Here is a 13,754-nt window from a genome sequence, read left to right on the forward strand (position 1 = left end):
CTTGGGATAGTGGAGGAGAAAGGGGGCGGGATAGAGAGGAGAGAGATAAAAACATTCACAAATAACATTTAAAAATAAACGAAATTAATTAAAAAAAAAAAAAATAAAACAGACGACAGAAAAAATACGTTATTATGAGTAAAACAGTATTAATTTCTTTTTTCTTTTTCTTTTTTCTCCCTATTAAATAAAATAAAATAGTAAAGTAAAAATAAACGAAATTAATAATAAGAAAAAGAAAAACGACAGAAAAAATACATTGTTATGAGACAAACTGTATTAATTTTTTTTCTGTTTTTTTTTTCTCCCTAATAAGTAAAGTCTTTGATTATTACAAGAGATTAGAAAAGAGATTTCGTTCCGGTCGGTGAAGCAGTCAGGGCAAACACATTTCATCCGGTTATTTCATGTGTGGCTATTTCACGCGGTAGGTAAGGCGCGACGCGGCATGGCGTGGCATGGCGCGGCACAGCCGCTTCACGGAAACCGCCGGAAGGGAAAGACGAGAATCAGGAAGCAGTTTCGTCTTTGGTCTTTTGCTCGGCAAAGCGTGGACGTTGGGTTGGAGGCGTCGAGTGACTCTTTCACGGAAGTAGGAGCACACTGATATCTTCTCGTGCGAGTCGCTTTAACCGCATCGTAGCCGCACAAAACACGTTAACACCACTGGTACCTTCGCCCCGATTCGTCCGTTTTTCATTCGTGCAAATTAATTTTCTCTTAAGCGGAAGAAATCTGATTAAGAGTACGATGACTAAGACTAAGACGACGATGACGATAAAGAAAAAAAAGAAAAAAAAAAGATGAAGAAGAAAAAGTATGTAATTGATGCGCGTAATTAGAAATCGATTGTGTTTTCCTTATTGTTAGATGAAAGTAACTTTATTTTCAAGATCCAATCAAATGACAGGGGTAATACAGTCATTAAAATGTATAATAATTATTTACAACCACGTTAGAAATTTTCTGAGTCATAAGTAATTTATCTTTCTCTCTTTCTCTGTTTCTCTCTCTCTCTCTCTCTCTCTCTATATATATATATATATATATATATATATATATATATATATATATGTTCGCTTTCTGCACATTAATCTCGGACATTAATCATTCTTACTATCTAATTTAGAAAGTATCACTGATATCTTCCATTAGGTTGATCGATTCGTAAAACGAATTGGTAGATCAGGTATCTGTAACTTTATGTTACGTATTTTCGAGATTTACTTTTGAGTGAAATAATGGATAATCCATATATTCCTGTAAGGCTTTATATAACTCTCGTTAAGTATCTCTATGTCTCTTCGTTGGTTGCGGACGGTTTCTAGCTTGGAAATATACCACGGACGATTAGAAATCCGGATTAGATTGCGTGAATTAGTGGGCATCTGGCATGTTCGTCTAGCAGACTGTTGTTTCTTCTTCTTCAACGATCATGCTCTCTCTCTCTCTCTCTCTCTCTCTCTCTCTCTCTTTCTCTCTCTCTCTTTCTCTCTCTTTCTGTTTCTCTCATGCAGTGATGCAGGCTGTTATAGGATAGAAGCTGACTCTAAAAGGGATCATGAAAATAACTTGTCAGGGATAACGCATCCCGATATAAAGTTCCTTCCCGACTGACATCCGCAAATAATTTCTTTATATTACTTTATTTCATTTTCTTTTACTCCATTTTATTTCCCTCTAGTCGAAACGTTAACGTTAACGTCCATCGAACATGAGTAAAGTGCGGTCATGACCGATGTCCGAGAGACTCCGTGCAAGTGCACCACACCAAAGTGATTTAAGTTTCCGTTCGAACACGTGAAATAACAGGCAACGGGCACGAACTCTAGAGAGAAGAGGAACAAGAAGAAGAAGAAGAAGAAGAAGGAATAAGAAGAAGGAAGAAGGGTCTTACTCTCGAAGAAATATCGGAATAGGTATAGGTACCGCGACCTAAGCGTTTATGGGTTCGAGTTCAAAGAACGTTACTTTCCAGAGCGGAAATATTTCGATGGTATGATTTACGAGAACGAAAAACGAACGGATGAAGATGATTTAAAACGGTTCCGTCAAGAAAGAAAGAAGGAGAAAAAGAGAGAGAGAGAGAGAGAAAGATGCGATCTTTTTCTCGATCTTTTGCTAGGAACCTTGCGATACATCGATGTTACTTTCGAGCTATCGTTAACCCGTAACGACAGACAGAGAGAGAGAGAGGGGGAGAGGGGACAACGACGACGAGTAATAGTAGCAGAGAGTGCGATAGAGCTCTCTCGACAACGTGACATTGATTTATTCGTCTTTATTCGTTACACAACAAAGGAAAGACAGATGATTTTCTCTCTCTCTCTCTCTCTCTCTCTCTCTCTCTCTTACATACATATACACACGTGTACACACATAAGCACATATATACGCGAAATAGATGAAAATAGTCTCTTGTGAAAAGTGAACGATAACGATTCGCCAGACGTCAATCAAGCATAAAGTAACATTTTCTCTTCCATCGCGTGCCTGTCGCGAGCCTTTCATTCACAATTCTTGACATTCGATAGGAAGTATAAATAGATTTCGAAACTAATATCAGGGATAGTCGAAACATGGTCAATACTCGACCAGTATTAAAACAGAGTATTAAATATATTAAATCGCGATCTATCAACTTTTGTTTTGAAAAGCGTTTTCAATCGATCAATGGATCTAAAACACTTTTAATCGAATCTATTGACTAGATTAGATTTTTTCTTTTTTCTGTTTCTTTCTTTCTTTTTTTTTTCCAAGCGTTTCAATCTCCGCCAATTTCTCACTTCGATTTCAATTTATCACCTTTAATGATTATTTGAAAATTTTATCGATAAAACTTTTTCAACTCCGGACTAGTTCAAGTCGGTATCGACTTATCCGAAAAAAAAAGAAGAAAAAAAAAATATTCAATCTATTCGGTGAGTACCGATTTAAATGCTTAACAAGCGGAACGATGAATTATTTCGACGTTTCTTTTACGTCGGCCTTGAATCGCTACGAGCATCTCTTATATCGATCCAGAAGGGCCATAGGGTTTCCCTCTCTCTCTCTCTCTCTCTCTCTCTCTCTCTGTCTCTCTCTTTCCCTCTTTCACTCTCGCTCTCGATCTCGTGGTGTGTATAAAGAGAAATGTTTATTTACGCCTGAGTTCGTGCGCTCGACTTAGATCGTCGTTCTCGTCGCGTTACTTCGAGACGCTAATTGACGCTCCGACACGAGAGAGTGAACTTCGTTCGGACGCGTCGCTTACGATTTGCCGCCATTTGTTCTTCGAAGTGAACATAAACGGAACCTAAAGAGTCGTTGTCAATTACACTATGTAAGAGAAACGAATCTCGCGATGCCCGGTACGTTTCTTTTTTCCAAATAAGAAAAAAAAATATTTTTCTACCTTTTATCTGTTCCATCGATTGGTATTCGTTCGTAGGTAAATTGTTTGGTTAATTTCTGGGAAGAGAAAAATAAAAGTTAAAAAAGAAAACGAAGATGAAAAAAGAACGAAGAGGAAGGAGATTGAATTTGTGAAAAAAAGAATATTGAGCTGTCGTGTTCTATCAGCTTGGACTTGTTTAAATTCAGATAACGTCGTGTAACATATGTGTGTGTGTGTGTTTGTGTGTGTGTGTACATATACACATAAGTAACACGTTAATATAATTGTATTATTTAAATATGATTTTATTTTATCGCTACCAAATGTTTTATTCTTTCTTTATAGTCCAATATCTTTTATATAGATTAAACATAATTTATACCTCGTATATCACACATTTATATATCACACAATATAATTAACATTAATAATATCTATGATTAATATATATATATATATATATATATATATATATATATTAATATATTTATACATACTAATAAAGAGAAAAAATAATAATAACTTATACTTAATAGAATATAATTGTTCCGATACAAGAAACATAGTATTCGTAACTATTATTTCATAACAAAGATTGATGTAATATGAAGATTATTAGAGAGAGAGAGACAGAAAGACAGAAAAAAGAAAAGATCGTGTTGGTCCAATAACAAACATTGGTATCAGAAATGCATGAGATAACGTTTGTCAAGGATGCGAACGATTTTATCCGGTTTCAAGGAGGCGGTCCGTAAATTGTCAAGAAGGTATTCGACGTTAACGCGGACAAGCCGGCTCTTCTGGAACGTGAACGAAATACGTGAATCGAGCTCGTAAACGGCTCGTGATCTAACTTCACGTCTATCTGGACAACATTTTCACAAGGTGAAAGGTGAATCCTTGGAAGCTTCGAGAGTCATCTATTCTGTCGTCCTTCTTCCTTATTTTCTTTTTTTTCCTTCCTTTTCGGGTAACACAAAAGAGAAAGGGAGAGAGAGAGAGTGAAAGAGAGAGAGAGAGAGAGAGAGAGAAAGAGAGAGAGAGAGAAATAGAAAATGAAATAGAAAGAGAAAGAAATAAAGAAAATGTAGCGGTTGACTAACCGAAAGAAGTTAGATTCCTGGCAATCCTCCAAAAAACGGAATCGAAACCGCCATAGAAAACGAAGGAAATTTTTCTTGGGTACCAAACTGTCTTCCTCTCCCTCTCTCTTTCTCTTTCTTTCTCTATCTGTCTTTCCGTCTGTCCCTCTTTCTCTCTTTTCTCTCTTATCCAATCAAACATCCTATCCGCAGTCTTCTCATAGGAATTCGCTAAAGTATTTTCCACTTATTTTTCCCTTTTTACATTATATTCGTTTCCCTTTGATCTTGGTTCCTCTTTCATCGGTTAAGACTTTCGTCTAATGTGAATTTCTTCGAGTTGCATCGGTGGTAAAATCGAAGGACGAAAATACTACGTCATCGTAAATAAGAAAAACGAGAAATAGAGATAGAAAGAGAAAGAGAGAGACGATCCAAGGGAATTAATTTATCGTGCCGATCGTCGTCGTCGTTGTCGTCGTCGTCGTCGTTCTGGCGATGACGTTTGCAAATGTCTCTGAAGAGGGAGTCGAGTGAGCATGGACGAGAGAACGCCTGGATAGTCGGTAACATGAAAGGATTAAAGCGGCGAGCAACGCATCGAAAGGGTCTAGGGTCAGCGATAAAGGCGAGCTCGAGATAAGCTTACATCCTCCTTTCCTCGGCAGTCTTTACGATCGCTATCGCGATTTACGTCGTATTTATGGCGCGTACTCATCGAAGAAGAGGCTATGAGGAACGAACGAGACCCGAAGTCAAGCTAGGAAGAAGGAAGGAAGAAAGAAGGGAAGGAAGGAAATAAGGAAATAAAGATCGATGAAAATTGAAAGAAGAAGCGTATTACCATTATCTTTTTTTTTTTCTTTTTTTTTTCTCGTTTCGTCGCGTGCTCTTTCGATATTTATATCGATGAAAAACAAAACGAGTAATCAAGAACGATTACAACTTCCTGTGATATGATACACGCTTATCTACGATACATGTATGTGTTAGAAAAGAAGAAAATGAGATGTGAAAAGTCGATTGTAGGTATAATGAAAGACGAGAACGAAACGATACTCGAAGGAAAGTAGGAAAAATGCAAGGAAAGAAATAAGGATCGATAAAAATTTCGCGAGAAAACGCGAACTACCATTTTTTTCTGATGTATTTACTTTGTGTTTTCTTTTTTATTTTTTTTTTTTTATTTTCTTTTCTCGTTTTGTCGCGAGATATTTCTGTAATTATAATCGATAAAAAACGAAACGAATAATCGACAATGGTTATAACTTCCTGTGATATCATACACGCTTATCTTTAATACATATATTTATGTATATATATATATATATATATATATATATATATATATATATATATACATACATTTTTATTGTATGTGTATGTGTGTGTAAGAAAAGAATAAGATGAGATGTAAAAAGTCGATAGTAAATATAATAGAGGAGTAGGACGTCTAAACGTTATTTGCACGTTCTAGCAAAAACCTCGGCTCTTATGTAATTCCCCGGCCATTAAGTCGGCAACGTGTACTCGCTTATACGCGTGCTCTTACTACTACTCGCAACAAACCTTTCCTGTTTACTAACGTCACGGCCTTGACTCGTGTGACCAATGTTACCAAGCTATAAATGTATGTATACAATATACTATACGTTTTATTCTTCGATCCTCTTAAATCATCGAAAAATGTCGCGAAAAATTTTTTCGTCTCGCGTCACGTATTCGTAAAATCGAAGAAATATATTATTCTTTACAATTTTGTCTTCTTTTATTCTTTCATTACGATTTATTACTTTCAAAAATCTCACGCTCCTGCTTAAATGTCATAACGAATTTAACAATTTATCGATAATTCTCATCAAAATACTTTTATAATTAATATAAATCAATAGTAACTATTTTATCAAGTATGATAATGAAATATTTTTGAATACTACGATTGTAATAGATTTTGGTATAGAAAATTTATACGTAGGAAATTTTAGGTAAGTATTTAGTTTTATTCGTCGTCTGTTACGAAACGAATAGAAATAAAAGAATTTTAGTATTTGCATCTTGAAAATGTTAAAATATTCTTTAAGATAATGATCACGTGTTTAGTCGTAGTCCATTCCAAAGGTCGCACGTCACGATCGACTCGATCGCATATCTATTCCTCAGCAGCTGTATGCTCCCTTTGATCTCCAACGTGATTCTCGAGCGTAATGTACCTACTTCTATCTATCTATGTCTCTTTCTCTCTCACTCTCTCTTTCTCTCTTTCTCTCTCTCTCTCTCTTTTTCTCTTGGGGCATAAGTCAATTAAGTCAGGATTAGTCGATCGAACGCATTCCCTCTACCATCCCGAACAACCTATCTTATACCATTTCTATACTTTGCCTATGCTCGTCACGTCGATCGTAGACATTCCGTATCGTAACTTTCCTTATATGGAACCAGTATTGTAATCCTCTTAAACTTAAGCTCGTATTTACCATCATTACGTATCGATAAGCAGCTACCGTTCTTCATTTTCTTCTTTTTCTTCGTCTTCTTCATTTTTTTATTTTCTTCTGAATCTTTTTTCTTTTTTTACTTATGATAATCATTTTGACGAATTCAAAATCCCCAAAGTCCTCTTTAATTCGTACGCGTTAACGTCGTCGGTGTAATTTTACAACGAAAATTTATGTTCAACCATACCTACGACGTGAAGATTCTACCTAATCGACGTTAATAGGAATGGATCGAGAGAGAGAGAGAGAGAGAGAGAGAGAGAGAGAGAGAGAGAGAGAGAGAGAGAGGAGAGAGAGAGAGAGAGAGAGAGGAGAAACGAGCCGCGTCGATAAAATCAGGATTTTAATGAAGTCAAGCTTACGTAATTCGAAGAAAGATTACATTCATCGTAAATCACGTGTATCTACGGTCTACACCTTCGAACGTTTTTCTTTCTTTAAACGTTTCTTCTTCCTCTTTTTTCTGTTTTTTTTTTTCTTTTTAATTTCCATAAAATAAAAAACAAGATTTTATTACCTCAGAGTACTTGAAAACAAATGAAAAGAAAATTAAACGGAAAGAAAAAGAGAAAGAAAAAAAGTAGAAAGGACGAAGGTAAATAGAACGTAATAGAACTGTGAAGGATAATTCATTCATTCATAGGAAAAACATTTTTACTTTCTCGCGATTTGCAAGGGCATGAATTGCCTTTTAAGAAGATCCTCGAACTCTTCTAAGGGTGTATTACCATACAAAGAGTACTTTTAAAAAGACAAAGTATCTAAAAAAAGAAGAGAGAGAGAGAGAGAGAGAAGTATAGAAAAATTATGATCTCGGTTAAAAGCATTGTAGAACGAAAAAAATACTCACGGTTTGAAAATCTCAAGAGAAAACCTTAAAAGTTTATTTTATATTTCTTATGTAGCGGTACATATTTTTTTTTGTAATGGTTGGTAAGTAAATACTTATAAATATATATAATGCATGAACTAACTATATAAGAGAGATTTTTCTGTAATAATACTCTTAAATAGATAAAATACGAGTATCTAGAAAAAAGAGAGATAGGGAGAGAGAGAGAGAGAGAGAGAGAGAGAGAGAGAGAGAGAGAACTCTTTCGAGAAAAACTGCGGTCTCGTTTAAAAGAATTGACGTCGCAGAAAAAAGAAAAAGAAATTGTTATGATTCAAAGAAAAAATTTTTTGAAAGTTTATCTTTCATATAACGATATCTCTTTTTCTGAACGACTGGTAGATAAATACTTATAACTAAGTATATTATATACAAGAATTAACTACACAAAGCTCGGTAATAATACTTTTGTAAAGTCACAAAGTATTTAGAGAAACAATGAGATTGGGTAGTATATTTTTGGCGAATAAATATGATCTCGTTTAGAAAAAAAGTTATCGTCGAAAGAACAAGAAAAGAAGTAAAAAAAAAAAAAAAAAAAAAAATAATCGCAACTTAAAAATCCTATGAAAAAATCGTTAAAACATCTTTCTTCTTCACGTGGCGATACATCTTTCCTTGTATAGATAAACATTTAAGTGAGTATGTAGATTATATACAAGAATTAACTGTACAAGGGGAGAAAACTCGGTAATAATTTACAAGCTAACTCGAAATCTCTCGATATCGTCGCAATAATAATTCTCCGACAACATGGAGTTTACCAATCGGAAATCCAAGAAAGTAAATAGCTAAGACGTCTCGATAGATTTTCTAAGATCCTTCCACATTTTTTCGTAATCCCAAAAACGTTAAATTCGAAATCTTAAATCTTAAATCTTAAATCTTAAATCTTAAATCTTAAATCTTAAATCTGTAATTTGAAAATTATTTATAATCGTTGTGAAAGTAGCGATATATGACTATGTTACACCATGCCAAGGACATCTATATATCTATTCCTCGCGTCAGTTCTCTTCATCCATTTTGTTAGCGGTTTCTAAACGAAGTTAGAAGGACGAATCACCGTTCTTAGCGGTAAGATATGTATGTACCTATCTATGTATGTACATACATACATATATATATACATATATACATACATACATATATATATATATATATATATATATATATATATATATACGCCGAAGTGATTTACCTTCTCGTAAAATTCCACTCTGTCCTTGTTATTTTCGCATCCGCGCTTCTACCACTACCATTAACTTTATATCTTCTTCCGTAACGGTTCAAATATTTTTCTTTTCTCTCTTTCTCTCTCTCTTCCTCTTTTTCTTTGCCCTAAGTGATATAAATCCAATCGAAAGTTGGAAACGGAGGTAAGGTATTAAAAAAACAAAAAATAATGAAACGCATTTCGTTTTCCGTTCTATAAATCTTATTACAAAGAAAGAATAATGATTCCAACGAGATACTATTTCTCTTACGAACGAGGCCAAGTTTCTATCTCTCCTTTTAATTATTCCGTATACTCGTGTAAATATACGTAGAAAACCAGAAAGAAAGAAAGAGAGAGAGAGAGAGAGAGAGAGAGAAAGAGAGAAAAAGAGAGACTTCGTAAAGAAAAAAGAAAAAAGAATGCCAAAAAGAGAAAAAGAAAAAACAGCCAAGAAAAAGAAAAAAAAAAGAAGAAAAAGAAGAAAAAGAAGAAGGAAGAATAAAACCTTTCTGTTACGATAAACAAAGTTTATCAAACGTGTTATGTAGTTATCAAGTTACTCCTGAATGAATTAATGGCAATGACGGCGCGTCGAGGGTGGGTGAAATGGTGAAAAAGAGAAAAAGAGAAAAAAAAAGAAAGAAAGGAAGAAAATAGTGGCGGGCGTGCTCGAGACATGCGAAACCTTGCCCTAATTACAGGGAAAGGGAGTGGCAGAAAGGAGGAGTGTAGAAAGGAGTCGAAGATATATAGGGTTCCCTTCCTCATACTTCCTTCCTTCCTTCCTTCCTTCCTCATCCTTCCGGGTATACATAGCCCGGGATTCCCTTGCTGAGGGATGAAGTGGGGTGAGAGTATGGATAGAGAGTGAGGAGGGAAGGGGAGGGAGATGAACATAGGCCGGAACGTTCTTCACCCTTTCACGTACACGAGCACGTAAAAGCGTACACAGGTGTCCTTACGGGTACGTAGATTTCCTGCAAACTACTCTCTCTTTCTCTCTTTCTCTCTCTCTCTCTCTCTCTCTCTCTCTCTCTCTCTGTCTCTCTCTCTCTCTCTCAACAGAGTTTGAGCATACCAGGCGCAGGACCAAGCCTGCGTGTAACTTCGCACGCTCGACACGGTCTCCATAGTAACCAGAGCGTTGGCTAGCTCTCTCTTTTACTCCGTCCTTGCATCCCTTGCGACAGAGTATTCCCCCCTTTCCCTCTCATCCCCTTTCCCCCCTTCACCCAGCTGACGCCACCACCACGGGCCTCATACTCCCTCCCTTACTCCTCTCAATCTCTCTTTACAACCCTCCGCGCGCCCCTTTTCGAGCTTTACTCGAGTCGAGCAGAGTGCAGGATTTCATCCCTCTATCCGGCAGCAGCCGCAGCATCGGGGCGGCTCCCGTGCGGCGCAGACGTTCTTTCCGGTTGACCCAGGTCGCGCTACGATCTCAAAGTCTTCGTTTTTATTGAGGAAATATCTGAAGGAAAGGAAAGGAAAGGAAAGACATATCGTTGAATTATATTCTTTGAACGTTTCGATCAAAAAATTGAGCCGAACGATCGAGGTCGTTTGTTTGGAAGACGTTTTTGTTATTGGTCGTTGAATATCGTTGTTAAGGGAATACCGAGTGTAACGCGTAGAGTAATTCGCTGTTGACCTTGAAATTCGAAAGAGATCCTCCAAGTAACGTAGTTGGTGTGAAAGAGAGAAAAAGAGAGAAAGAGAGAGAGAGAGAAAAGTTAAAGGACGGTCACGTGATCTCTGGATCCTTCGTTATTTTTTTTTTTTTAATAAAAGTGAAATTCCTTCGTCGAGGCAAGCGAAAGAAGCTTTATGAAGATTGTTAAAAGTTCTGCTCGTCGGACGCCTGTACAATGTGGACCAGACAGATGCGGCTGACAGTACGTAAAAGTCTTGGAAGGAAGCCGTCGATTTTTCATGTATCCTCTATCGAAGAAAGAAGACGTGAGATAAAGATAGAAGAAGAAGGAGGGGCGATAAAAGGGTTAACAAAGTGGAGGAAGAAAAGGCGGTGGCCGGATTCAATTGTATGGGACAACGTGCGAGAGAAACACGTGCCGTGTACTCTCGTATACATAAACTAGCAGAGATCTATAGATTTCTACATTACCGACGCCGCTCCATTGTAAGATCGTTCGATATATAAACGTAGATCTTCGAACGTGTTTCGTGATACTATTTTCTCTTTCTCTCTCTCTCTCTCTCTCTCTTTCTCTTTCTTTCTCTATTTATCTTTCTCTGATCTTTCTCTTTCTTTCTCTCTATCTTCCTCTTTCTCTTTCTGCTAATGGGTTCCTGTCTTTTTGAAACATGTCGTTCCTATGGCTTCTCTCAGGGTTTAGAAAAAGGATAAATGAATAAAAAAAGAAGAAAAAATATTTTTCGAAAAAACGAGTCGCACATAAGTGGCACTAAGTTCCCAGTCGTAATAAATAAATCAGATATTATCGAAGATCGATGAAGATGAGCTCCAATAGTGGTAGCTCGCTCTCACGAGCTTGGTTACGTGCAAATTGTTGCCGTTGCGGTGATTCACGACAGGATAAAATGAACAATAATCTTAAGGATGAGACACCATTGAGAGAAGAAACCGAGACGCTTTTGCATCGTATTGCGTTCACCGTTTGGCACACGGCCCTGCATATCGAGAGAGAGGTGTGTCATTTTCTTTTCGTCTATCTACCATCCATTTCTTCTTCTTCTTCTTCTTCTTCTTCTTCTTCCTTTCTTTCTCCTTCCTTTTTCTGTCTTTCTTTCTTTCTTCCTTTTTTCTTTTTTTCTTTTATTCGACAACACTCCGTTCCAAAGAGAGGTAAAGAACTGGTCCCATGCCAAAAGCCTAAAAAAACCCGTCGTTTCGTTTATTAATTGCCTCGATTCTTCTTCGATCCTCTTTTTTCGAAAAGTCGAAGGTCGAGATATTCAATATGTTATTCGCAAAATACAAAAAAAAAAGATGTGCGATAGGTTGAAAAAGAAAAAAAAAAAAAGAAGAAGAAGAACCCGATTTCAATAAAGAAAAGAACGAAGCCGTATTTTAAGTTCCTTCGGTAATTACGTTGAAAAGAAAATACTTCGGTATAATTTACAACAGCACCTGTAATTTAGTACCACTCGTTTCGTACTCGGACTTGAATTAAATTCCAAACGACGACATTAAGACCGTGTCTCCAAATTGTACCAAACAATACCGTTCGTTTCTTCGGTTCGTCCTCGTAGTCCGTCATCATTCTATTTTTTTTATCTTTTAACGCGTCTATTGAATGATCATATTCAACGTAAAACTAAACGTGGAAACGAAATGAAATCAAAAGAAATATTTGAATACTTGATTGAAATGTCTAAAGAATTTTTCATTTTATTTCTTTTTTTTTTTCTTTCTACTGTTCCAGCACAATGGAGGTTACGAATCGCAAACGAAGAACGTTAACACCATCGCGAGAAACAAACAACAACAGCAATTACTTATGCACCAACAGCAACAACAGCAACATCAGTTATTACACCAAGAACAGGTGAGCTTTCTCTTATATATATATATATATATATATATATATATATATATATATATATATAGCTAATCTCGTTTCCATTATATAATAATTTCGAATCTAAACGGGCCTGTCTTTATCATTCATTCGTAAATAGTTTTAGTAGCAGCACGATTATTCTTTGCCTCTATTTATCTTCGAACGAGGCCTTTCGAATCTCCAGACGTACTATTAAACGTACTCGTTGCTAAACTCTTATTACCTTTTAATTTTATCGAAACGACGATACGTATAAATCGAGCATATCGTAAAATATAAGAAGATGAAAATATTAAAACTAGAATAATTATCTTTCGGTTATCTTTATTTAATCGTTTCCGAGCAATCATTTTCATAATACTCAATTTTCCTTTTTTTTTTCTCTTCTCTTTTTCTCCCCATAATCAACGTATAATTTTCAACATTATTAATTTGTTTTCTGTATTATTAAAATTTCTTCATACTGTTATCTTCGTCTCATTAGTTCCTTCAAAATGCTTACCTATCGAATAGATCCAAGACAGAAGTATCTTTCTCACGTTGAAAGCTAACTTATAAGAAGGTTTATAGCCTTCGATAAGAATTCACGATTTGTCCTGTTTCTTAAGTACCTTACTAAATATTCAATATTGAAACAAACTGGTCGAATATGTATGCATATGTTTAAATACGTATATATGTATGTATGCATGTATGTATGTATATACGTATACCAAAAGATGTACGTATCCCGATTGCATCAAAAACGTGCCTTCGTTTATTCTTCCTAGAAAACAGGTCGAATCGTTACATTTACATTCAAAAGACCGTGTTTCTTCTATCCTACAAGATTATAGTGCGTTTTCGAGTATTTTAAAAGAGATTCGATATATATTTCCAAACTAAAATTTTCAATTGTAGATCGATAATAAAGACGATGTAATAAAAAAAAAATTATTTTCTTTTCTCTCGTAAACTTTACAAAAAAGGAAAAAGAAGAAAAATCCAATACTCGCTAGAATTTACTTATTTTATTTATTAAATTTTTAAAAATCTTTTTCTCTCTCGTGATAAAGAAAAAGAAAAAAAAAGAAAGAATTCGATACCATTTTCAAAGACTAGCGCGTATCCAAAGCGTAACTAATACCTATGTGAAAATCGTATTT

The 13,754-nt window shown here is 35.7% G+C and overlaps 1 protein-coding gene across 12 annotated transcripts in view; it reads left to right on the plus strand.

Annotated features, from left to right (window-relative positions):
- LOC122637151 (tensin-3) overlaps positions 1-13,754 on the plus strand; it is a 155,995-nt gene that overhangs the window by 103,467 nt on the left and 38,774 nt on the right. For 11 of the 12 annotated variants that reach the window (XM_043829110.1, XM_043829128.1, XM_043829119.1 and 8 more), the window contains one exon: positions 12,472-12,594. In XM_043829110.1, coding sequence (XP_043685045.1) covers positions 12,472-12,594 — 123 coding nt within the window. Of the gene's footprint in view, positions 1-11,390; positions 11,735-12,471; positions 12,595-13,754 lie in introns of those variants that run through there. The other variant, XM_043829164.1, reaches the window with a different exon arrangement.

The sequence above is a fragment of the Vespula pensylvanica genome, chromosome 1, assembly GCF_014466175.1.
Source record: "Vespula pensylvanica isolate Volc-1 chromosome 1, ASM1446617v1, whole genome shotgun sequence".
Classification (NCBI taxonomy): domain Eukaryota; kingdom Metazoa; phylum Arthropoda; class Insecta; order Hymenoptera; family Vespidae; genus Vespula; species Vespula pensylvanica.